We start from the raw sequence: 27,636 nt of genomic DNA, 5'->3' as shown, positions 1-27,636 counted from the left end.
TAAAGTTCTAAAAATTTATATTAAATTTGGTATGTGCGAGTGAGTGATATTTTCTCAGTCTCTTACACTTCAATACCCCACTGCTTTTATGGGCAATTATGTCGGAGCTACGAGTATTATAATGAAGCCAACTTATTTATAAACCGTTAAATCATATTACACTTTCTTAAAGAAATATGAAATTGCCAGCAGTTGTGTATAGCGCCACATAAGACGCATTTTTAAGTAATTGTCAGCTGCAAAATTGATCAACACCTAAAATTTATAGAACCCTGCGCCCGCCATTCCCTTCGCACAAGCAGTCCTCTCACGTACACAGGAAGGATTTGCAGGTCCCATTTACTTTAAGTGCCGCAACAAACACTTAGGCTGCCATGGAAATTAAGTATCCACATTAACGTCCATTTATATTCATCATTTCATAAATAAATTATTGCACGACTTGTTGCAATTAAATTTGCTACTGACCTCAACTTTAATCCGACCCACAACGAGCGACTTCACTTTATGTGTATACAAACTTACTTACTTACTTGCATAAGTGCCTATGTGTGTGAATGTGAATGTGAATGTGAATGGGAGTGTGTTGAGCTTCTAACACTCAACACTTAAACGAAATCCCTGCCACCGGCACATAATTGCATTGCATTGAATGCGTTGAAAGTTTTAATGCTACGACAAAGTGACATTAACTTGCACAAACTGCACTTTACGAAAACTCTCTACACTTGCATAGTTAATACAATAATTATAATAGCAACAAAGCCAGTCACAGCGGCAAGTAAGATGTGTATGTGTGTGTGTGAGAGTTTAAGGATATTATGCACAGTAACTTTTTTAGTGAGCTGCATAAAATTTAAAGACAATAAGTAACACACTTTTGTGGCTTCATATCCCTGCATACCACACAAACGCATGGCATAAACCTTCGTGCGCTCCGGAACACAGCGCTTTGTAGCGCTCATACAACTTTTGCCACAGATGATATGTAATTTGGTGAGAATATGGGAATACACCATTAATCTACCACAATTTCATTACAAGTACTAATAAAATGAAGTGCAATGGGATCTAGGATGCAACACTGCAACGTTTGACTCATCGTTCACGCTTTCACAAGCCGTCTTTGAGGTGGGTGCCTTCCATTGTTCGAACACCAACGCACAGTGCAGCATAGCCAAACAATATGCAGGCAAAAACTAAATTTCGAATGTTATTGCATTTTTTTAAATCCTATATTACATTTCCACATCTGTTGTGATTTTTCAGGACAAATTTGAAATCGGCCTCCTGCCATAGGGATTCACTTTACAACTCATAAAATGTGTTGCAAAATACTCTGTTGTCATTTAGAAAGCATCATGTGTGCTTCAGAAGATATTTCATAGACTGTTATATATTTTAAACTACCTTTAAAAATATTCTCAAATACATTCACTTTCTTTTGAAATATATACACTCCAAGTTCTCTGAAGTAGGTACATTGGCAACTTTTTGTATAAAAAGAATTTCGAAATACAATCGACTACTCTAAAGTGCATTTCACAGTGTCTAAAGTATTGCAAAACAAATCCACAATTGGTAACTAGTGCAGATAGGTACACACTGTAACTAGTCTGTCAGCAACTAGATCGTAACTAGTTGAAAGCGAAAAACTTTAAGTTTTACGCAAGTGCAAGTTATGTGGTTTTTCGCTGAATTCAGCACAACAAAAAAAGAAAAACAAATCCACAATTGGTAATTAGTGCAGATATGTGCCCGAGGTAACTAGTCTTAAAGCAACTAGTTGGTAACTAGTTGAAACCGAAAACTTTTAAGTTTTACGCAAGAGCAAGTTATGTTGTTTTTCGCTGCAAGGCACGCTGATTTTCGCTGAATTCAATAAAAACAAAATGAATCCAAAATTGGCAACTACTGCAGATATATGCACAAGGTAACTACTCTACCAGCAACTAGATCGTAACTAGTTGAATGCGAAAACCTTTAAGTTCTCCTAAAACTATGCAAGTCAAATGCTTTTTCGCTTAATTGAACAGAAACAAAAAAAATCCAAAATGTGCATTTGTAATTAGGTGACTTATTTTCATCAAATTCTTTTCTGAGCTACTTTCCCAACCGATTTTCTTTCCAAGTTCTTCTGAAATATTCACTAATACTCTTTAACTTTCCACAAAAGCGAAATATCTTGGTTTCAACCTTGATAAAACGCTCACTTGTAGCTCTGATCTCGAGAAAGTTACTGCAAAAGCCACAAGAGTATTCTTAGCCCACACTTAAGGACTGAACCCCAGAATGACCTACTGGACATTCACTACAGTTGCTAAGCCAGCAGTCGCTTACGCTTCCCTAGCAAAGTGGCCTAAAGCTAAGCAACAAAAGGCGGTAAATGAGCTCAACAAATTGTACCAACTCGACTGTTTCAGTATAGCTGGAGCAATGAAAGCAGACGCAATGAAAACATGCCCAACTGACGCATTAGGTGTGCTCTTATGCATGCCACAGCTTCCCACTTTAGTTGAAAAGGATCGTCGTTTGAGCGTTTTAAGATTAAAATGTGAAGGTTCATAGCGTTGAAACATTATCATCCAAACCTATTTTCTGCAGGAACTTTCAATTCTTATTTATGAACATACGGACAGGAGAAAGAATTCCATAAACTTCAAACCTTACCAAATAAGGTTTACTAATGGGTCGAAATTAGAAGTGGGTAGGACTGGAGCAGTACCAGCTGCTGGTAGCAAAGGAAGAGAAGGGCCTCCTCTGCGTTGAATAGATCAGGTGAAGAATGACTTGGCTTCAGTTGGTGCGTCCAACTGGCGCCGGTTAGCATGAGAAAGAAGCAAATGTTGCGCTTTTTTAAACTCAGCCAAAATCGCGTAAGCAGTTATAGCGCCAATCAAGAGAAGAAGAAGGACAGGTCCCAATTCAAAATATCGATTTTAACCCAAAAATATTCCGGACAGAAACACAAGCTATTGATATATGCTAGAGTAAATGTCTCCTTAGGAAAATGAGAGGAAGCCACATTTGCATGCTTTCAGATAGTCAGGCAGCCCTGAAAGCCCTTCTATCAACTGTAATCACCTCAATAACGGTAAATGACTGTGTGAACCATCTTAACACGTTAGAGAACTTCAACACAGTATTATTCAATTGGACTTGAGGCTTATAAGGGATTTCAAACGGCTGATCATCTAGCAATAAAATGGCATACATGCGTCTAATTGATCCTGAGCCTTTCTGCGGACTTACAAAAGACCACATTAACGAAATTTTAGAAAGAGCAAGGAAAATAAATTCCTTGAATTCTCAGGAAATTCTATTGGTCAACGAAAAGCGAAACAATTCCTACCGCCAGACAGAGACGTCCTACTTTCTCTCATCAGACTAGACTCAATACTTTTAACTACTTAATTTACATGCCTCTGTAGCCTAAGATATCCCTTAAACAAAATTGGTCTACTGAAAATTCAGAACATATTCCTTGTGAATGACCTGCACTAGACAGAAAAAGGCTACACCACCTGATTGATATTGCCGTACATCCATATAAATTGTGCAACAATAAGCCACATAATGTGTTAAAATTCTGTAAAAGCCTTAAAATATAGGAGTACCTCAGCAGGCTTTGCGCAATATATCTCTTTTGGTCGCAGTGCGCACTAGTCGAATAATAAAGTTTTGGGTGGAAAAAAGTATATTCTTTTTCAAAATTGCCGATTTGTTGCTGGCAAATGGCTGCATTTTTATGCATAAATATACGGCAGCTTTGGCTGGTGATGCTTCTTCTAAGTACGCCCTGCAGAAGCAACTTCTCGTCTTATGAGACGACTGATAAATCCAAGACATTTTTGTGTTTTTCAGAACGATAGCGCTGCTCACTCAGTCCATACGACCTGGTTTGGGATAGGGCAAATAAAGGTGACAACTTTACTAACTCCTTCTAATTCCATACCAACTTTGAACACGCAAACCAAATAATCGATAACATTTTTAAACTCCTATTGGAGCATAGGGCCGCAACCATGCCTCTTCGCCAACGGACACGGTTATGACCCATATATCCTAGTTCGTTCCACGTAAGACCAAAAGAGTTCATTTCAGCTTCTATCAAGCTGCACTCCGCTTGTTGGAACGGACGCAAACACAGGGCTTAGTAACATTGTCATCAAATTTCCCCATTCGAATTTCAGTCGACACGTCAAGCTGATTACCTTTTTCAAGCAGGTCCAACATCCAGTGCGGGCCGAAAAATTTGCAAAATGCGGCGCAGGCAGCGGTTGTCAAACGTTTGCAGGCGCCTCGTATTACTTTCTATGTGGCGCAACCAAATAGGAGGACAGATTTGACATTTGTGTTAAATATGCGCAATTTGGTATGAAGGCTGATCCTTCTTTAGCTGATCTTTCCAATACTGAGGAGGTATTCCTCTACCTCTGCTACCACCAGGTGGTAGCGCATCGAATACTGGAGTGTTTGTATCCATTCGGAAGACATGACCTAGCCAACGTAGCCGCTGGATCTTTATTCGCTGCGCTATGTCTATGCCGTTCTAAACCGCAACCACCTCATCGTTCCATCGTGTGTTATATTTGCCGTCGCCAACTTGCAAAGGTTCAAAACTCTTACGCAGAATCTTTCTCCTCAGTTGGATTTTAATGCTGACATTGTTATTGGCGTCTTTTACAACCTCGAAGTCATAACTGTCAACAGTGACGTTCGCGCCGATTCGCAAGTTCGCCGACAGTTCGTATGATGACAAGAGGTACTTCGTTTAGTCCTCGTTCACCACCAGACCCACTTGCTTTGCTTCTTTAACATGTTTGGAAAAGGCAGAACTAACAGCGCGGTTATTAAGAGCGATGATGTCAATATCTGCCAACTGCCACTGAAAGCCTTTATACTAATTTTCATTACTGAAAGCAGCGCATCCTTGACGAAGACACAACATTGGGGACGCTGTGCAGCTTTGTCGCACTCTGCTCAGCACCTCAAAAGGCTCAGAAAGCAATCCTTGGTGCAAGACGCAGCGGTTGGCGTCTCTGTAGCTCTCAATTACCAGCGCAATTAGCTTATCTAGGATACTTCTTCTTTGCACAGCAGACCAGATGCCTTCCCGATTGATGTTGTCGAGGCTTCGACAAACAAGTTTTTTACTAATAGCAGCCACCCATAATCCATAATCCACTCTTGTTCATATCCCATCCACTGTGCTCAGCTCATACGAGTGTATTACTCATACGCTCCCTGGTGCAACATATACAGGCTGTTGTGATATGGTGGCGAACGCGTTGCATGTCGGATATAATATTGCCATCTACCAACATATACATACAAACATACATACTTATGTGTGTGTGTGTATATTTTGTGAAGTGCATGCTTGTAAGGATATGAGTGTTGGAAATGAGCTGCCTTTGTTTTAATCTCACACAATATTATCATGAACCCATCTCAGCTCAAGACGTTAATGCGCTTCGCAGTCATTACAGCTGCAGCAGCAGCAACGCACCCACACACACGCGCACACCTACAAACATGCCAACTTGCATCCAAGTGTATATCGCATAAACAATGCAAGCCAAGATTTTTGATAAATGCTGCAGCACACGCACACCACGGGCCATCCGATCGGCTCATTTCAAGCAAAGGTCGTCGTATGCTGTCGTTGTTATTGTTACTGCACTAACACTCGTGGAAGCTACATAAATATGTGCGTGTGTAAATGTATTTACGATTATTTGCTAATGGCAAATACCATTTAATGAGTAAAACGTTGACGACGCTGGTGTACGATGATGGTGTGTATGAATGTATTTATACATATGTGTGTGTGTGTGCTCTCTCATAACTGCGACTATATGCAAAAATTAACAGATAAGTGCAGCTCATCTTACCTACATACATATACTTATGTATTAAGTTAAACAGCACCGGAAGCCCCCTATCATTTGCGTCCAAGCATCCGGGGCGCTTAAAAGAAAAGGTGTAGAATTAAATTGTAGGAATGGTGCGCTCGCAAATAGCAGTAAATTACGCCCAAGCATTCATTTATTTCCGCACCTAATGAATTGTCAAGCAGGGCAAAACGAATGACAAGTATTCCGCGCCTTCTCACATACACACATTCACCCACACATACACTCAAGTGTATAGATGCATTAAAAAGTATATATTAAGCGAAACATAATTTATAAGTCAGCAGTCAGCGATGGTTGCCAAAGCAGGGGGCCATCGTGGCGGCCAAGTGTGGTGTCAGCAGTAGCGGCAACAATAGCAGCGCACTCAGCAATTGTTGGCGACAAATGAATTGGAAACGAAAAGCAAAATGCAACGTGTTGTCAGTTCTTTTTCATTTCACGCTTTTGCGCCTTTCTTCGTTTAATCTGTTTGTATTTTTCTGCAACCCCTTCTATATCTTTAATATTTTTGCTGTCCATTTATTCGATTGCACGGGGTCACCTATTGCCAGGGGCAGCATATAAATTTAATGGCAAACTGTAGCATTTAAAGTGCATGGAAGGTGCGGCAAAACCATTCATGGTGCTTTTCTTTTAGATTTTTTAAGATTGCAGCTACAATGGCGAACAGAACTGGCTAAACGTTTGCCACATTCATGCATTTTTGTTTATTATGGAGTTGTTTTCCCAAAAAAAATCCTATCAAATTTTCAGGTTAAATGCTTGAAATATTTTGATTGACTAAAAGTGGTCGCTGATCTAGAGAAAAAGCACAATATTTGGAAATTTGCCATACAACTGGACTTAAAGTTCTTAAACGACGGAATATAAAGGATCCAAAAGTTACAGAAATGCGCCCCAATCTACTTGCGCTCAGAGATGCGTGAGCGATGGAGTGATTATTGACTCATCAAGTAGCGAAAACATCAAAAGAATCCGCATAAAATACTAAAAAGCCCTTCAGTGAGGGTACAGCGCTCTGTGTGCTGAAAAAATGGGTTGGAGACCGCCACCAAGCCACAAGAGCCAGTATTATCTGACGAAAAGGTGAAAGCGAGGTTGAGATTCTGCGAAAAGTATGTACAAACACTGGAGTGCTCAAGACTGAAAAAAAGTGCTATGATCTGTTGAGACCCATGTTAACAATTTTCAGTCGGATGGGAAACCGTATTACGGGCACCGACGGCATGAAAAGCTGCAAAAGTATCAAGTAAAACGTACGGTGAAACAAACGGTGAAACATGGCGGTGGTAGCCTTAAGAGGTGGGACTGTTTCACGTGGGCGCATATTGGTCCATTGGTACGATTATTCCGAATAATGAGAACAGAAGACAGCTTAAATAACATGCAAACCACTTTGCCGGATGTCGTTGATCTAAGCGCATATCTAACAGAAGAGGTTATATTCCAGCAAGACGGCGGCCCGAAACATGAAATTAGAAACATACGAAATTAGAACTTTCAACTTTTAGAATGGCACAGGGTACTAATTTAAGCCCGATTGAAATTTATGGGCTATTCAATAGCTAACATCTTACGAAATGACCCCAAAGAACATAGACGAACTAAGGTTGAGAACTCAGAAGGAATGCCGCGATCGTCCACACTCAACTATTGAAAAACTGGTCGAGCGCTTGCCAGAACGTAAAAGAAGCGTCATTAAAGCTAAAAGTCTGTGGATAAAATATTAATATTAAGGTATATGTAATAGCGATTGTTGCCGAGCAAAATTTAAACATTTTTTTTGGTAAAAAAAAAAAAAAAAAAAAATAATTGGCGCGTACACTTCTGTTAGGTGTTTGGCCGAGCTCCTCCTCCTATTTGTGGTGTGCGTCTTGATGTTGTTCCACAAATGGAGGGACCTACAGTTTCAAGCCGACTCCGAACGGCAGATATTTTTATGAGGAGCTTTTCCATGGCAGAAATACACTCGGAGGTTTGCCATTGCCTGCCGAGGGCCGACCGCTATTAGAAAAATGTTTTTTTTTATTAATTTTGCTTTCATCGAGAATCGAACCAACGATGGTAATCACGCACCAACCCATTCGGCTACGGTGGCCACCACAGTTTTTTTTTGTTAGTTTTATAATTTCCATTTTATATTAAAAAAGTTTTAAATTTTTAAAACTGATATTAAATGCTTGTAATATTTTTATTTCTTAGCATTTCATTTAGCATTTAATCTAAAAATTTGATAGCTTTATTTTAAAAAATAACTCTACAGCAATCAAAAATGCATAAATGTGGCAATAATATAGCCAGTTTTGGCTGATGTACGAATTACGAGCTATAAAAAATATTACAAATTCTAAATTCAACTTGCAGTAAAAACGAAAATATTGGATGTTCTATTTTTTTAAATTTGTAGTCCCATTTAATATTATTTTTTTTTTTCTGCATAACATTTTTAGGTACCTTTTAATATTTGTTACTCCTCGTTTATTCCTTAACTCAACCTTATGCTTTCGGGTACTATGCGTATGCAACTTTTTATCACTTTCCGCATCGTTGTCCCACTTTTCCGTTGGGTTTGCGCTTAAGATAGATGAGTTTCCAGGACATCCCGGGTCGGAAACTCTTCTAAACCCAGCTCCTTGACTTGCTCCGCCTGAACGATAATTTTGACTGTCTTCCATAAAAATGTCATCGCCTATGGAATATTCCATGTAATTTAATTCCAGTATGTATATGTATGTATATCACAAAGGAGTGGATGCATATCTCTCTAACCATTGTTTCTTCAAACGTCGGAGATGCTCAAAGTGAATCCAGAAATTTCAGCAAAAGTACTAGAAGGCCTGTTTGTGAAAATTTGGAATACGGAATCAATTCCAAAGGACTGTATGTAAGGTATCCTACTTAAAGTTCCAAAAAAATAGATTTAGCTTTATGTGATAACAGAAGGCGTATAATGTTTCTCTGTGTTACTTTAAAAGTGATCTGCAGAGCCCTTCTGGACATAATCAAAGATAAAACAAAACGTCGCCAACAAGCTAGCATTCGCACTCAAAAATCATGTATTGACCATATTGCTACTCTCCGTATTATCACCGAATAAATAAACGAATTAAAAGTATCTCTATAACTCGTTGTCATGACTGAAACACGGTAATATTGTATATGGAGTGCTCTACTATGGAAAGGATTGTCGAAGATGGTTAGCAAGAAGCAATACGAGTTTTCGTCCAATTTTGCATGACGGAATCTTTTCGGAGCCCATACGAACTGAAGCAGGTGTGCATCTTATCACCGCTTCTTTTCCCGGCTGTCATTGATGAAATTCTAACCACCTCAGTTGATAATGTAGAAAGAAGCGAATTGGTGTGGGCATCATATCTTAATGAAGCATCTTGTAGATTTATATTTGGCCGACGATATAGTACTGCTTTCCCAGCGCAGATCAGACATGCAAAGGAAAGTGAACGATCTTGTACGACACTCTAAAAGTGCTGTACTCTGAATCAATGTAAAGAACAATTCACGGCAGATGGGAAATGCAAAAATGATGTTTTCACTACGAAAAAGCATTTGCTGATTTCTGACAAGTGTGGCTGTGCAAACAAATCAGCGAGCAGACCAAATTCGAATCTTTAAGTATATAATGTTAAATCTGCCCTTCTCTATGCTTGAACAACATGGTGTCTACCAGCAAATAACGTTCGGAAGCAGCAAGTGTTTTGTTTGTAAAACGCAGCTTGAGGTATAATCTGCGCATTTGGTAGCCAGACAATTGGCTATCGAATGACGATGCTAACAAAAACCATTAGAGCACGAAATCAGAGAGCGCAAGTGGAGCTGCCTCGGCCATACACTACGTAAGGAAGACAAGGAAGGCAAGCACTAGACTGGAGCCTCCAGGTTCAGTGCATCTAAGGCAGATCTAGGGGCTCATGGCACCTTTGCATCGAAAATGAAACAAAAGCTGTGAAGAAAAACCTGACGACGCAGCAAGTAAAACCAAAAGCAGGGAACAGAACGGGGTGGAAAAATTTTGCTTTTAGTATTGTCAAAATGAGCGTCACAGGAGTTCAAATTGTCAATCACTCTGCTGTTTTTGAATAACCGCAAGGGTAGTGTTGGCTTTGAGTGCAAGAATCGATTGTTGCTTATTGGCAAAAACCTGCGAATTTACAAGATCCCACAAGGAAAATTCAAATCGAATGATGGTACATCCACTACATCTCCGCGAGACATAGCCATACCCTCACACCCACATCAGAAACGAAAATCTGAAGCTTCCCTCCAGATGCAACTTTCTCTGTCTTGGAGCCGTTCGTGATGCAATTTTTTAACAAATCTTCTTCAAGTAATTTAGCTCTTTCCAACGCAAATGATAAAACTTTATAAAGGATATGCGGGTGGTGTAATCAACTCTAGCGGTGGTGTAAAGGATCAGTGGATCGATCACTATTCGATTTGGCTACGCTAGAACTTTTCTTGTGGGGTCCTGTAAATTCGCAGGTATTTGTCAATAATTAACAATCGAGTCTTACACTCAAAGCGAGCACTGCCCACGCGGTTATGCAAAAGCAGCAGAGTGTTTCATAATTTAAACTCTCGTGACATTCATTTTGACAATACCGAGTTCCATACTAAATGCCATGCATGAGTCCGTCAAATGGAAAGAAATAACTTCGTTAACACCTCACGCAGAGCTGATTTTATTCAATTTCTAACCACCCTTATTGAAGGACTCTGGACATTTTTTTGTTTGTTTCAAAGTAACTGTTTTTCTCAATGATTTATGCGAATTGAATCTTAGAAATTCTGAAAAGCTCTCCATTTGCCCCATAAAAAGCAACAACAAATACAACAATGTGCTCTATATACATTCATAAATTGTAAATGCATACTAGATTGAAATCCTAAAAATATGCAATGTTAAAAGAATATTTTGCGCATTACAATGAAATGTATGGCATTTGCATTTAATCGCCCTACAACCAACTTTCTTACGCCTTTGACAATGCGTGTAAAATCGTTGAGTACGAGCGCATTGTCCAACACTCTCACACACATACATACATACGAGTACATAGAAAACATATAACAGCAGAGAGATAAACACGTTTTGTGCTACAAGTAGAATGAAAAAAGAAAAAAAACAAAAAAAAAACGAAACTTGTGAAATTAATATGTTGCCGCAGCCTACAGGTGGCTGATGCCACATAAACAACAATGACACAACTCACAACAAAAGTAACAAATGCCAAGCTGCAGAGATAAGATGGTGCAGGGCTAGTAGTTATATGTGGGTATGTGACATGAGCACTTTTTTTACCACACACATCCACGCACATGCATACGCTCCTGCGTGCAGTATAAATCGCCTGGCATAACGCCGCATATCTATGTACATATGTATGTGTGTACATATTGGAATGGAGATTGTATGATACTTACCTTTGTTGTTTCGTTCCGTATTTCACTTCCACTTCGCATGTGGCTATGCGGTAGTACAACATATTTTTACATACATACATAGGTTTTTGTGCGCCACTACGTTTCTCCTGAGCTGCTTGCAACTCTTTCGCTTGAATTCACGATGCTTGCGTGCGACTTGTTGTTGTGCAGGTTGCAACCATATTCACAATAGAATATTTTTGCGTATGTTGCAATTTTCCATACATACATACATAAATATACTCGTAGTACGCTGTAGTAAAAGTACGAACTAGCCCTTACCAGTAGATAGTTTTTTGCTCAATGTGAAGCAGTGCGAGTAGAGATTAGAAACCCTCTACGAGTATATCAAAAGCAGTGCAGTGGTAGTGGTAGTATTTATTAGAAAAGCCATTAAACTAAAATGGTTTGTACTGACTAAAACAACAATATTTTGAGGCGCATACTAAAATAATATTGAATTCGGTAGTAATTTAGAAAACACATTTTTTGGCAGAGAAAAATTAGGCATAACAGAATGCTAAATCTCGTTTAGTTTTCCAAGTTAACGCACCACTGAAGCATACCTTTCATAACTCGCACTAAAAACACTTGATACACTTGAACTAAAAGGGCTCATTGGAATCAGAAACTGAATAGCAAACAGTAGTAAGGGGCAATGAGTATCACCAAGCACAAGTTAGAGCGAGGACAGTATTTTTGATTTCAAAGAGAGTGTCGGTAAATTAAAAGGAGATGGGATTTATAAGGAGGGATGTAATCGGCAAGCAATGGCAAACCTCCGAGTGTATTTCTGCCATGAAAAAGCTCCTCATAAAAATATCTGTCATTCGATGTCAGCTTAGAACTGAAGGTGCCTCCATTTATGGAACAACATCAAGACGCACACCACAAATAGGAGGAAGAGCTCGGCCAAACACCCAAAAAGGGTGTACGCGTGAATTATATATTGTATATATAGGGTGGGCCATATAAAATTTGCTTTTTGCTATAAAAAAAAACTAATCAATATCTTTTCAAACTTTTTTTTTATTTTGAAGATTGAACATTGTCATTTATGAATGAAAAAAATAATATCGTTCAAATGACTGCCACGACTGGCGTTACAGTAGGCCATTCGATCAACCCAATTTTTAAGCACAGTTTCGATTGTTTGGGCTCCAATTTCATGAATGGCAACTTCGATTTCGTGTTTTAAAGCATCAATCGTCTCTGGATGGTTCGCATGGCATTTGTCCTTAACGGCTCCCCACAAAAAATAGTCCAACGGGCTGAAATCACAGCTCCGAGGCGGCCAATTGATATTGGAATTCAAAAACGGTAGCCAAGAGTTCGAGTGTAACTGTGGCAGTGTGACAAGTTGCATCGTCCTGTTGAAACCAAATGTCGTCCATGTCACCCTCTTCAATTTTTGGAAACAACTCGTTGAGCATGTCACGATAAAGATCGCCATTTACTGTAACCGCGGCTCCTCGCTCATTTTCGAAAAAGAATGGCCCGATGATGCCGCCAGACCAAAAACCGCACCAAACAGTGACTCCGTTGTGGATGCATTTGCTTCTCTACAGTAACGTGTGGATTTTCTGAGCCCCAAATCCAACAATTTTGCTTATTGACGTAGCCACCGATGTGAAAATCAGAAAATAAGAAGAAGACTCACCACTTTGGAAAAAGGTTTTCAATATTTCCCAATTTTGTTCAAGCGTATACCGTCCCATTAAGTAAATTATGAACACATTTGACATGTCATTTGCCAAAAAGGAAACGCTATGGCCCACCCTGTAATTGCGGATTTTTTTTTAGAAAATCAAAGACAATTTTTTCATGGAACTAAATAACTTTATTCTGTAATGTATTGTCCATTTTTATCAATGACCTTTTGCCATCTTTCAGGCAGCATCACAATTCCACGTTCATAAAATTTCTGGTTTTTATTAGCGAAAACCTGAATCAGGTACGATTTGACATCATCATCATTATTAAAATTTTTACCATTCAAGGAGTTTTGTAAAGATCTAAACAAAGAGTGATCAGATGGTGCAAGGTGGGGACTATATGGTGGATATGGCAAAACATCCCAACCAAGCCCCAATAATTTTTGCCGAGTGGCCAAAGATGTGTGTGACCTTGGCTTGTCATGATGGAATAGAATACTCTTTCGATTTATCGATTCGGGCCCCTTTTCTTCAACTGCATTATTTAATTTCGTTAGTAGCTCAATGTAGACATCAGAAAACGATCGTTCGGTTGGGTGGTAAGAGTTCAAAGTAGGCAATTCCTTTGTAATCTTACCAAACTAATAACAAAACCTTCTTTTGATGAATATCAGATTTTGATGCTGTTTGAGTTGGCCTGCTCCACGATCTTTTCCGCTTAATATTGTCGTAAACAACCCATTTTTCATCGCCAGTTATCAGTCGTTTTAAAAATGGATAATTTTCATTACGTTTCTTTAGCAAATCGCAGCTTTTAATGCGTTGCTTTAAATGCGTTTCTTTCAGTTCTTGAGGAACCCATGTAACGAGTTTCTGAGCATAGCCAAGCTGTTTCAAGTGATTTTCAATGCATGTACGAGTATGTGATACATGAAGCTTCTCCGCAATCTCACGTGTTGTACCGTGACGCTCCGAATCGGTTATTGCATTCATTAGAGCGTCATTAACTTCAACTGGACGACCAGAGCGTTTTTCACCTTTGAGTGAAAAATCACCAGAACGAAATTTGGTAAACCAATTTTGACACTGCCATTCTTTTAAGGCTTCGTCACGATAAACAGCACATAACTTTTTATGAGCTTGCGACGTGGTTTTCCCTTTGCGGAAATAAAAAAGCAAAATATGACGAAAATGTTTCTGTTGATTTTTCATTTTTCAACGAACGCCAAATGAAAACGACGCAACTTATCAAAAAACTGTTTTTACTGATTGACAGCTGAATTGCCAACTATGAAATAACAAAACGTGTTTTACATTTGTACTACGTCTGCTGTTCATACCATAACAGAAACTATATAACGCATAGTTTCAAACTGTGTACATTTCGTTAAAACTTTTTAACCAGAATTTTTCTGGTAATGCAGTTTTATAGTCTATTAGTTTTTAATGCAAGTTTGAAGTGACTATAAAATACCATTGGTTGTTTTTTTTTTGTTTTTTTTCGCGCGGTATCTCGGCTTTTCCTCCAATATAAAGTATGTGCTCAAATTGTTTACGTACTTATAAAAGAAAAATCATTAAATTTACATCAAAATTAAGTTTTGATCCGCCATGGCTCTGCTACTTCTCAGATTTCAATGAGGTTAATTTTTCACGAAAGTTTATTTAATTATCTAAATAAAAATATAAAATAATTAAAAATTCATTTGACTAAAGGGAAAGATATGGAAAATTTATATTTTCAGCCTTAACTTTTTAAAGCTCTAAACAACGAGATTTTGAAATGTCTTGAAAGCCGTTTTACTTTCACATCATGGGAAATTTATTTTAAGTACTTGTGTGTTAATTATCCAGGTTACTTTTTTCGGGTCGTGTAATGGCTGTACGGGTTAGGCTAAGGCCTTTATGCACTGCGACCAAATTGATTTATTGTGCGCCCCTAGTTACTTAATTAATTAGCATACCGAGGAATGGAACCAGCTCCTTAGGAGGTCTTCCTCCTCTAGTAGGTACGAGCTTAGGATTCTGCGTCTCCTGTGGCCTAATGCCTGGTAATTGGTTGGTAATTAAGTGTTCCATAGACTCTAATCTGAGGCCCTTTTTATCTAAGGTTAGAGCGGTTTTTGCTCTATTGGCATTGAAGTTCAAAAACTTTTTGGAGTGATAAAGGCCGCTTGTGCCGTTCTAGGGTTCCCTGATTTTTATTTGGATCCATTTTTGGTTCCCTGTTTTATATTATTTTTGTTAAAGCCGAAAAATGGGGTTGGTCCAATAAATAACCCTTCTGCCCCTTTTTTGGCATAAAAGTCTGCTGGGTCGTGTAATATAGTTATCGAAACATTTCTTTAAACCATTATAATAAAATCAATTTCAGTTCTCGCTGCGAATTCTTTCTTCTGTATTCCATCGTCTTAAAGCGGGTATCTCGAAATGGTTATTTGAATTTGCAAAAGAGCTAAGAGCCAGCCAGTCGTATCAGGTTCTATGATATTTGTTGGGATTATGGCCAGAAATTCACAACATTCAGTGGGATAGGCTTGTGAGAAAATCCATTACTTGGTGCAAATCTCACCTTTTTCCACTTTCAAAGTACGCATTCGGCCCTGGCAATATTTTCTATATACGAGTACAATCCAACCCTTTTTTTTCTTCGGTAACTTTGGCAATCCCTTTAATTCCAGATACTCGTTTGCATGAATGTACGAATGAATACGGCAAACATTAAAAGCAAAAACAAAATATTGCTGGCACACAATTTCCGTGCAATCGACTTGTCATATATTCACGCGTTTATTTACTTAAGCACTGATACACATACATACAGACGTACAAATGTAGCTACATGCTTACGTATGGACTAAAAGTTTTTATGTTTCACATCATCTTCATAAGCGCTTTACTTTGTGGGCCGCAATGCAAATGTTGTTATCACTTTCGACTCGCATTGTTCGCACGGCACGTCTGCAGGATAAGGCATGCAGGATGCAGGAAATGCTGCTGCATGGCTTTCATAAAACGTGCGTGCAAAAAAGTTAAATCTGTTGCTTTCAAAGCTGCTTTCTCCCAACGCTGTTGTAGTCCGTCGAATGCGGTGCGAGAAAGCTACCCGTACATTGTAGCCGATATGACACTCAGGTGAGATGCAGAGGTTTCGTTACACATTTGAAACAATGCAAATGAAGTCATAAACGGATATGCAATGAACAATAGAAAACCTAAATATAATGCGAGACATTTTTTCAGCAGACTTAAACTAAAGCACAACAAACGAATTTTTATTGAATAATTCCAAAATTAATTTTTTTATTAACTTTAATAAATGCAAAATAAACAAAAAACATAGTTCTTTGAAACGCTTTTAGAAAGAATTAAATTTTATAAAATTAATCCAGCTACGACTCACACGCATAGTGATATTTGTGCACTCAGCCCAACACAACTGGAGCGGACATTTCTGGTCTAACAAATATTTTCCTTATATCCTTAAACAACACAAATTCAAGCTTTACCTGATATTCTCTGATATATCTTCACGTGAGGGCATACATAAATAATCAGTATTATAACTAAAGCTGGATTGGCCTTTAAAAAAAGTAAATTCTTGTTACTTTTGGTACCAAATCTTAAATAAAATTTCTATAAATACATATCGCGACTATTGTCTGACCAGCTAGGAGCTCCATATTCTGCAAGCAAATCTCTTCTTCTTCCTCATTGGTGGTGTGCACCGGTCACAATGTGGATGATCGAAACTCACGCGAAAACTGGGACTTCTGTACAACTTCCATTGCAGAAGCTGTAGGGATCCTACAGAGAAAGAGACTATTCAACACTTTCTTTACAAATTTCTGGGTCTGGCGGCTTTTTTCTCGTACTACCCGGTGCTAGTTGGGCACACCAAGTGATGCCAAGTGCTTCTCTACCTGATCTTTTAAACGCAGAGGAGGGTTTCCCTTTCCTTTGCTACCACCAGCTGGTATCGCATCCAATACATTCAAAGCCTCTCCGGCTTGTAACCATTCGGACGGCATGACTTAGCCAGGCGAGCCGCAGAATCTTTGTTCGCTGCGCTATGTCTACGTCGTCGTGAACCTCATACAGCTTATTGTTCCATCGCCTATGATACCTGCCGTCGCCAACGTGCAAATCTTGCGCAGAATCTTTCTCTGAAGCACTTCAAAGGACGCCTCAACGGATGTGGTCATCATTCAAGCTTTTGCGCCATACGTTAGGTCGGGCCTGAAGAGAGCCTTATAGAATGGCAGTTTTGTTCGTTCAGAGAAGACTTTTATATTCTATTGCCTATTGAATCCAAAATAGCACCTGTAGGCAATAGAGACTTTGCGTTGGAGTTCAAGGCTGACATTATTATTAGTCTTAATACTGGTTCCTAAATCAATGAAGTCTTTTACAACTTCGAACTCATAACTGTCAACAGTGACGTGGGTGCCGATAATCGAGTGCACCAACTGTTTGTTTGATAACTCTGGGTGACTATGTCTCGTTCCCCACCAAACCCATTATCCTCGCTTCTTTATTCAACTTAAAAAATGCAAAGCGAGCAACGCGGTTGTTAAGGCCGATGCTGTCAATATCACCGGCGTACACCAGCAATTGTAGGCTCTTATAAAACATTGTGCGTGAGCGATTCAGTTCTGTGGCTCGCACCATCTTTTCCAACATCAGGTTAAAGAAGTCATACGTCAGCCACTCAACTTGTCTCAAACCTCGTTTGGTATCAAGCGGCTCGGAGAGGTCCTTCCCAATTCTGACGGCGCTGCTGGTATTGAGCAAAGTCATCTTGCATAGCCGTATTAGTTTCGGGGGGATACCAAATTCAGACATCGCGGCATACAGGAAACTCCTTTTCGTGCCGTCGCATAAAGCTTTAAAATCGACGAAAAGATGGTGTGTGTCAATTCTCCTTCCATGGGTGTTTTGCAAGACTTGGCATATTGTGAATATCTGGTCGATTTTAAACTTTCCAGGTTTAAAGCCACACTGATAAGGTCCAATCAGTTGGTTGACGGTGGGATTCAGTCTTTCACACAATTCGCTTGGTAGAACCTTATACGCGAGATTTCGCAGACTCATACCGCGGAAACTGGCACAGATTGCAAGACACTTCATATGGATTAGGCAGAGCAGACTTAAATTCCAATCGGCAGGCATGCTTTCATCCGACCATATTTTGCATCGGTGCTGATGCATGAACCTTACCAGCTCCTCGCCGCCATGTTTGAATAGCTCAGCCGGCAGTTTATCGGGCCCGCGGCTTTGTTGTTCTTTAGCCGCTCTATCGCTGTTCTCACGTCTTCAAGGGGTGGGATATCGGGACCTTTACTTTCTCTGTGACATGCACAGCTGCCACTATTTAACAGATTCGAGAAGTGTTGCCTCCACAAATTAAAGACGCTCTGGATGTCAGTCCCCAGATCGCCGTCCTTGTTCTTGCAGGAAAACGCCAAGAGGTCTTTAAACCTTTAGTAAGCCGCTGCACTTTCTGGTATAATTTTCAGGCGTTGTGTCTATTGGCCAGCATCTCAAGCTCTTCGCACTCACGTGTTTCGGCCTCTCATTTCTTCATTCTGATAATACGTCTCTCTTCCTTTCTCAGCTTCCGGTAGCGATCCGATATGGCTCGCGTTGCGCCCGACCTCAGCGTTGCTCTATAAGCAACATCTTTTATTTCTGCGGCAGCATGACATTCCTCGTTGTACCAACTGCTTTTTTTGGGCTCGCTGGAATCCGATATCTTCTTCGGCGGTACGTAGAGAACGAGAAATGCTGCTCCGCCGGATTGTAGAGAGATTGGAGAGAATACTGCCCTCTGAATTATTAAACTCTGCAAACCAAACTATAATAAATGTTATCACTTGACGTTTATCCCAGTTCATGAATTCTCATTGCTCAACTTATAATGCTTCAAATCTAAATCTTGTCTCAGTCAAAGAAACTCGTGATCTTGACGTTGTTTTTGACGCGTTTTTGATGTTCGTCATCCATAATAACTCTATTTTTCCGAAGACTGCTGCTCACATAATTCAGTTACTTAATCTCTTTACAATACAGGGTTGTCAATATTCGACGGACCCATCTGGCAACCCTGTATCTTTTGACAGAGACGTCAGATCGCTTAATGACATACCGCGTTGGAAGCGTCAGTCCAAGCAGATTTTTACCATGGAACAGTACACGCCACGCGAGCGCTCCCAAATTGTTGAAATTTACATTCAACAAAAGAAGTCAATTGTGAAAACTCAACGTGCGTATAAAAATTAAATAATGTGAAAAGTGCGCCTTCTAAGAGCACCCTTAAACGTTTGTACGAAAGGTTTTCGACTGTTGATGCTCTTTCTAATAAAAAGAGGCCAAATCAAAACCGATCAAGGCGATCGGATGAGAATATTGCTCTTGTACGGGCCAGTGTTGAGACGTCGCCAAGGATATCCCAAAATCGCCGTTCTCAGCAGTTGGGCATTGCTCAGACCACTTTACAACGAATTATCTGCATTGATTTGCATTTATTCCCGTATAAGATTCAATTGACGCAAAGATTGTTGCCTGCGGACAAGCCTCGTCGATTGGAATGGGCCCAAAGAGTCATCGAAATCCGTCGGGTCCTTCGAATATGGGCAACCCTGTATTTGAAATATGTTTCATGAAAAATTTGTTCATTAATTTCTTCTAAAAATATAGTTCATTGCATAGCAAACTCGTTTTAAATTAAAGCTATACATTTTTTTACAAAATTCACAAATATTTCACAAATTTCAAAAAGGTGTCCGCAAATTCTTGAAATTTGTATTCAGAAATTTTTGGATATGCAGTTCCATATTCCATTCAATTCTAGTACAATAAAGTTAGGTTTGCAGTTCCGCAAAACTCGCTGGTGTTTGAAATTCTTTCTTTAATATAGTTTTTTTTTTATGTTGCACACGACGTTACGATTTTCTGCCATATAAATCACGTGTTCGGAAACAAGTATAATTGAAATTCACGCAATTAGACTTAGAAAAAATCTCAGATCGCTAATGTTGGCTAACAATTAAAAGGCCCCAGGCACGCGTACCTCTATGTATGTCAAGGCATTCGTCTATATTCAACTCGTAATTGCCTTGTAAAAAGCGTAAAAGCAATCCTTCTCCAATCCTACTCCTCTCGCCCATCCATATGCCAGTCACGCGCTCCCTGCTGCAGTTAGCAGAAACCAGTTGCCAAGCTACAAACATACATTTACCTGGTATAGGTACACTCACATTCGTACTTACAGAATACCGCATTTCATATTTAAATACTTCACTTGAATTTTAAAAATAGTTCTTTTCTTCATTTGATTGTGATTTATTAATATTAAGAATGCCATGAGTTCTGTTCCTCTGCTGCGCTTTTCCCTTTGCTTTGGTTAGAATTTCCATTCAGTTTCTTAGCATTGGAGCGAATAAGCGGTGAACTTAGTTTTGTTGTTATGATTTGTGTTGCGCTATTTACAATACAGAAAAACACAAATACTTTACAAACATAAAGAATGCAAATACTCGCGCACTCATACAATCATCTATATTTGACATGCATTGCAGCTAACTGTACACTTTTCATGCAGCAACTCATAAATAAAGCATTTGTTGGTTCGCATTACTCCTTTGCATACTTCATTCAATTATACTTCATATATATCCAACTTTTTTCTCCTCCACGACTATGTAAATAATCTGTATGTTCATGAAAATGAGAAATAAAAAATTAAAAATTATATATTCGAGTACATTTGTAAATAAAATTGTAAATAAATTGCATTTTCGCATTTTTCGCTCATAATCAAATTTCTGGCATTCTTTACTAATCAACTCCATTCGTTCAACTATACTCAATATGTATTTTTCACTTTCTTGCCACGCCACCTGCTACTACTTCGCCTTGAAATGCGCAACATGAAATTACGTCGCTCCGCAATAACTCCAACAATGACTTGCCCGCACGCATACAAATACATATTGAAATGTGCGCGTGTTCGTGACAATCTGTGCACCGGGAATTCGTTGTTATTTTTGCACAACTTGCGCGTCCATATACGCACACATGCTAATATAATAATATCTTCACAAATACAATTGCAATGATGGATGTGCATGTGTGGTTGTGACAATTTGCTCAACTGTAACTGAAATTTTATGACATGACCAACTGCCACATTTACGACCAACCATCTGGATCGCCAATCAAATTAATAACATGCAATTGCGTTCATTGCGTTTGAATGACCGCCCGTCCGATTGTCGCCATGTCACATTGTCACTTGAATGCCGGCAGTTTGCAAAAGCAGGTATCAATAATGAGTTTAAATTTATCAGCCAAACTGGATGAGCTTCAAAGAGGCGATCGACACTTGGAGACGACAGTCGCCTTGTGTGAAATACGTACACAGCTACAAGAGCTGACCAAATCCGTGGAGAGTTGTCAAAGTGAGGTGTCTGAGGTAAGTGGTGGAAAAATACCAGCGCATGTATTTGTTGTTCTATGCATTTTTATATATAAATAAACTAAAATGTAGCTCTATTGGCAGCTAAAGTTGATATCCCACTTCAGTTGTCGTTTAGTCTTAATTAAAAAATGCAACTACATGCAAATGCTACTCGCACGCACTAAAAGTATTTATTTTAGCACTCAAGTTGTAAAATCTGCATTTTACAAATAACACTTTGCAACAAATTTCAAGCCAGTGTCCTAGGCAAGCTTCATTCAGGACACATTTTGTGGCGCGGCACAGGCTGTTTCATATTTAGGAATTATGTAATCTTACTAATTTTGGTGAGGAAAAGCATGCAAATATTTCGTATGAGGTGAAGATAAGGATAAAGATAAAGATGAAGATAAAGATGAAGATAAAGATAAAGATAAAGATAAAGATAAAGATAAAGATAAAGATAAAGATAAAGATAAAGATAAAGATAAAGATAAAGATAAAGATAAAGATAAAGATAAAGATAAAGATAAAGGATAAAGGATAAGGATAAAGATAAAGATAAAGATAAAGATAAAGATAAAGATAAAGATAAAGATAAAGATAAAGATAAAGATAAAGATAAAGATAAAGATAAAGGATAAGGATAAAGATAAAGATAAAGATAAAGATAAAGATAAAGATAAAGATAAAGATAAAGATAAAGATAAAGATAAAGATAAAGATAAAGATAAAGATAAAGATAAAGTAAAGATAAAGATAAAGGATAAAGATAAAGATAAAGATAAAGGATAAAGGATAAGGATAAAGATAAAGATAAAGATAAAGATAAAGATAAAGATAAAGATAAAGATAAAGATGAAGATAAAGATAAAGTAAAGATAAAGATAAAGGATAAAGGATAAAGATAAAGATAAAGATAAAACTAAAGATAAAGATAAAGATAAAGATAAAGATAAAGATAAAGATAAAGATAAAGATAAAGATAAAGATAAAGATAAAGATAAAGGATAAAGATAAAGATAAAGATAAAGATAAAGATAAAGATAAAGTAAGAGATGAAGTTAGAGATAAAAATGGGTAGGTATAAGAACAGGATAGATATAGAGACAAAGAGCGAGATAGAGAAAGGGGTAGATACATATAAAAAGAAGGCAAAGATAAATATAAAACTGGTAAAAAAATCTTGATTATTCTACATTTCCATTTTGCAAGGTCTACGGAATATGAAGATTAGAAAAACTTCAAAATTGTTTTAAAAAAAGAACATTTGCCTACTGTTTTAGTAAAGGGTGGTAAAATTTCAAGGGCCAGTGTTGATTTTGAATAAAACATAATTTGTTTAGGAAATTATTGTCATTTCTCTTTACTATGACAATATTGGTATAGTTCAATTACGAATAGGACAAAATATCGGTCAAATAGCCGCCCCGGCCTCGGTGGCACACCTCCATCCGATGGTCCAACATAATTGAGGTTCTATGCCGTTAATGTGCCGAATTATCTCATCCTTTAGCTCTTGAATTGTCGCTGACTTAGCGACGTACACCTTTTTTCAAATAATCCCAAAGAAAGAAGTCCAACGCTGTCAAATAACAAGATCTTGACGGCCAATTGACATCGCCGCGACGTGAGATTATTCGGCCATCAAATTTTTCGCGCAAAAGAGCCATTGTTTCGTTAGCGGTGTGACGAGTGGCACCGTCTTGTTGAAACCACATATCGTCCACATCCATATCTTCCAATTCGGGCCATAAAAATTTCATTATCATCTCACGATAGCGAAAACTATTCACAGTAACTGCCTGAGCGGTCTCATTTTGGAAAAAATACCGCCCAATGATGCCGCCGCCCCATAAACCGCACCAAACAGTCACACTTTTTGTGGGTGCACTGGCTTTTCGGCAATCACTCTTGGATTAACGTTAGCCCAAATACGGCAATTCTGCTTATTAACGAATCCACTGAGGTGAAAATGTGACTCATCACTGAAGATGATTTTCTTCACGAAGTGCGCGATATTCATTTTGATTTGAACGCCCGCTTTCATAATAAGCCTGAATAGCTTTAACGCATTACTTGATTGTGTATCTTTCCATGGTTCAAATTGAGTTAGTTTGAAATTGAAAAATGCCAAAGGAAATGCAGGAAAAAGCTTGACGTTTAGGTGTGGTTCACACTCAACATCGGCCCTTGAAATTTAACCACCCTTTATATGTCCGTACTACGGAAGCTTGTCCTTATCTTATTGTCGTTGCCTTATTGGAACCTTCAATGGAACTACTGCTATCGTCGATCTTACCTAAATATGTTAGTTTGTTACCTTTATGAGTTTTTAATAATATCCAATAAGCCTATGCCATGCCGTGTAGCCCCTGCATTTGTAAATATTTACGTCGAGAGAGTCGGTTGTATAGAATTACCATACAAAAATCTGCAAGCTTAATTTTATTATTAACAACATAGAATGAAAGCTGTGGTTACCCCAATGGTGGAAAAAATATAGGAAAAAAGTATTTCTAATCGCAGTCATCCCTCGACAGGCAGTGGCAAAACTCCGAGTGCGTTTCTATATTTGCAAAGATTCTTTATTAGGTTTGAAAGAGCTCCTCATAAAAAAAAAAACCAACTGCGGTTTAGAGATGGCATAAAACTGTAGTTCCCTCCATTTGTGGAGAAACATCAACAGGTGCACCACAAAGATGAAAAAGAGCGCTGACAAACACCCAATAAAAGGCTGTAAGCGCAAGTTTTTAAAAAAAAGGTTACTAAACTGTCTAAACTATAAAATTATGGTTTCAGTGGCAAGCGTTTTCTCAACTGACAGTTGATTTCTACTTACTAAATTTTTCATAGGGATTCGTATTGATATATCAGAGGCATTTGCTCGGATTAATTATTAATTACATCAAACTCTTCCTTATACATTTTAGGCATGTTTTGAGTAAACAATAGAGTGCTAATAAACTTAATATAAAAATATCGAAATTTCATTAATTACTACATTTACACCAAATATTTCAGGTGAAACGGGACATGGTTGCAATTAAACACGAACTGGACACCGTGCAACAAGTCAAAGAAGAAATCGAAGAGCTGCGCGAATACGTCGACAGACTGGAGGAGCACACACACAGACGGAAGCTAAGACTTTTAGAACAAGTTTGTAGCTTAAATTATTTGCCATGTTGTGTAATTAATACTTGAATTTCATTTATATTCATGTTCAACAAAATGACAAATCTCATTATGCGTGCGAAAATGCAAAATTCAAAATTCAGAATTTCACACAACAACTGCATTCGAGTAAAAATCAATTAGCAACTACACTCGCTTACATTTATGTAGGACCAAAGTTTTGCGCATAATGACATTTACCAATACAGACCGCTTCTTCATAATCTTAGTTCGTTTATTATTAGATAGACATTTTTTTTTTTTAATATTTATTTATTTTTTATATTTGTGTTATGAAATATATTTATTTCAATCTATTTAAATTCAAAAGTCTCATGTAAAAGCACAAATAAAGAATTATGTAATTTTTTAACTTGATTTGCATTTTTATTGTTTATAAATCTTTTACATATATTTTTGTTTCAGTTACTTAAAATACTTAGTTTAAAATTTGATTTGCCTTTTGCTTTATTTCGTGGAAACGTGAATGTACATAAAACAACGGTAGCTGGGTGATTGGGGGAAAGGGATTACTATTTAATAGCTAATTGAGACTTTTATCCGGTAAGATGAAATAGTCAAATTTTATTCAGTCTAAGTAAAATTCATTAAAAATACCTTTTTTGCTATCATAGTTAAAGTAAATCTGGCACCGAGAAATTCCAAAGAAAGAGAAACCCCACCCCGACTGCTCAATATAATTTCTTGGAAATCAACAAATTGGAGTTGCCTTTGAAAGAAAGTCTAGCCGGTTTACCGCTTAACATACCTCCGTGCTCAAGAACCAATGCTTACTTCATTAAGGCTCTTCAATGATTCAAATATAAAAAAAACAAGTCCAGTCGTCAGAAAAAACATTCAAACATTTAAAAACTTTTCATATAAAGAACCCTGTGTGTAAGATCGTTCCACGACGGGCAGATATAAAACTCGAGCCCTAGAAGAAAGTCGACCGTTATATTTCTGCCGCTGTTCTTACAATACGAAATAGTTCCCATACAACTTTAGAGAATATTACTGCAATGAAAGTGCTTGGCTAGATATACAAAAATCCGGTCCGTTACGACAAATTTTGTTATAATTTTGTTGTTACAGCAACTTATCAAAACCCTACCATTCTCAATATCATCTAACAATAGAGCCAAGAACAAGCCATTTCGACAGGACGGCAGCCAACCTTTGATAAGTTGGCTTATAAAGGCAACTAAAGACATATTGAGCCCCACTTGAAGGGATTCCACACGCAGGACATATGCATGTTTAGTATGTCGTGGTCGATTCTGAAAAAATAGGAGTTTGGTCGCCAGAAAATTGGATGTCTACTTGATCCACGTAACACTGGTCTCACGAGTCAGTCGAAGCTTTTCGTCATAAATATGTAGGTGACTACAGGTCTTCAATTACGCAAGTGAGCAACACTTAGTGAATATAGTAATTAACTACAGATGCATGCCCTTCAAAGTCTGTCAACATAGCTTCGGGTGCAGTGTATTCACAACACGATCGTCCTTGGGCCTATCTCTATCTCATGCTACTCATCTATGTATATGAGCAACAAAAATCTTTAAATAAAACTAGTCATCTTTAGAGACCCCGATAACCAAAAGGTGATGGAGTTTTCACTAATTCCATCATTGCTCGCAAATGCATCCATTTGGTATAGGTCCCAGGGTATGGTTAAGTACCAAGGAATTGTAAGGCGGAGAAATTAGCGAGAGCGGGCATTACTACTCACCTCCCTCTTGGTAATAAAAAGTCCTCCCAACCTATAAACTGTGTGCAGCAAGTAGCGTTGTCACTTCAGCCAACACGAGATGAGTCGATGGTCTGTCATGTAAAGCAACAAAAATAGTTTGGACATAATGGGATGTCTAAGTGCTCAAAGACACTACTCAATCCGTCAAGGAGGAAGAAGAGTCTGTCAGATATCTTCTCTGTCACTTTCCTCCGTGGCATGTCATTAGGTTTAGATACTTTAGCTCATCGTCCTTGAATGATGCTGAAGACCTTAGGGATATAAGTGTCAGCCAGATCAATGGATTTGCACTTAGAAAAAATGGTTTAACGAGGAGTGGCAAGTAAACTGCTACTCTGGCATCACAATGGATTGGCAACAGTCTAAGTGCATTGTTTTAAAGAACTACTGCCACTTCTACCTGCCCAACTGAAATTCCATGATTTCATTACATAGATGCATTGTAAGTGTGTGATGCTATTTTGTCCTGCTTAAATCGTGTTTTCTTTTAAACTTCGCATCTGTATAGAAAATTTGCTGTGCTTGTGTAGCGAAAAGGGAAAGGACAACAATGAATAAATTTAAATTTAGCTCTACGTTTTTACTTTGTGTTCTTAGTTCATAGAACTTAGTTCTCTCTGCTGTTGAAGTGGTGTCTTTATACTTTTGTATCCACTTCCTGATGAGCTGAATATTTCGCGCCACTAATAGGAATTTTCATTCCCTAGCGCCTGAATTCCGAAACCTCAACGACTATTGATCAGCATAAGCTTTCTGCCACTTCCTTTAGCAGCTTTGTTATGAATTGCCCACATACGGACGTTCTTTTGGCGCAGTTATACCAGCATCCCATCTCTGTGTAGATTCTTCACTAATTTTGGGTCTGGCTTCTAGATTGCGGTGGTTGAAAACGGTAGCACTTTCGCAGAGCCTAAAACAGTCAAACTTTTGTTTTTACCTACTTGAAAATATATCTACTCACTAGTATTTAAAATGCACTGGCTGAATTCTATAGCTGATTCAGCTGAAGGCCATTGTTGCTATGGCGTAGATCTCCTAGATGTATCTTACAATTTTAAACTCTAAGGCACTGTATAAAAAAGACAAAAAAAAAGTTGGTCATAGGCATTTGCCTACAATTTGGCAATCAGGCTATATGAACAGTATTCCAAAGTTACTACTGCAACAACAACAACAACCAGTATTCCACTGTTCTAACCACAGTCGGTTCTACGTAGCCTGTAC

The 27,636-nt window shown here is 38.3% G+C and overlaps 2 protein-coding genes across 2 annotated transcripts in view; both read left to right on the top strand.

Moving 5' to 3' along the window:
* Positions 1-25,001, top strand: part of LOC128862430 (uncharacterized) — a 153,338-nt gene extending 128,337 nt beyond the window's left edge. Inside the window, exons 6-7 of the mRNA XM_054101039.1 lie at positions 21,329-21,494; positions 24,504-25,001. Coding sequence (XP_053957014.1) covers positions 21,329-21,494; positions 24,504-24,686 — 349 coding nt within the window. The 3' untranslated portion in view covers positions 24,687-25,001. The remainder of the gene's footprint in view (positions 1-21,328; positions 21,495-24,503) is intronic.
* LOC128862431 (glucose transporter type 1-like) overlaps positions 1-27,636 on the top strand; it is an 87,094-nt gene that overhangs the window by 20,455 nt on the left and 39,003 nt on the right. The window lies entirely within an intron of this gene.

This window comes from Anastrepha ludens, chromosome 4 (assembly GCF_028408465.1).
Source record: "Anastrepha ludens isolate Willacy chromosome 4, idAnaLude1.1, whole genome shotgun sequence".
Classification (NCBI taxonomy): domain Eukaryota; kingdom Metazoa; phylum Arthropoda; class Insecta; order Diptera; family Tephritidae; genus Anastrepha; species Anastrepha ludens.
This window is presented reverse-complemented; position numbering and strand designations above follow the sequence as displayed.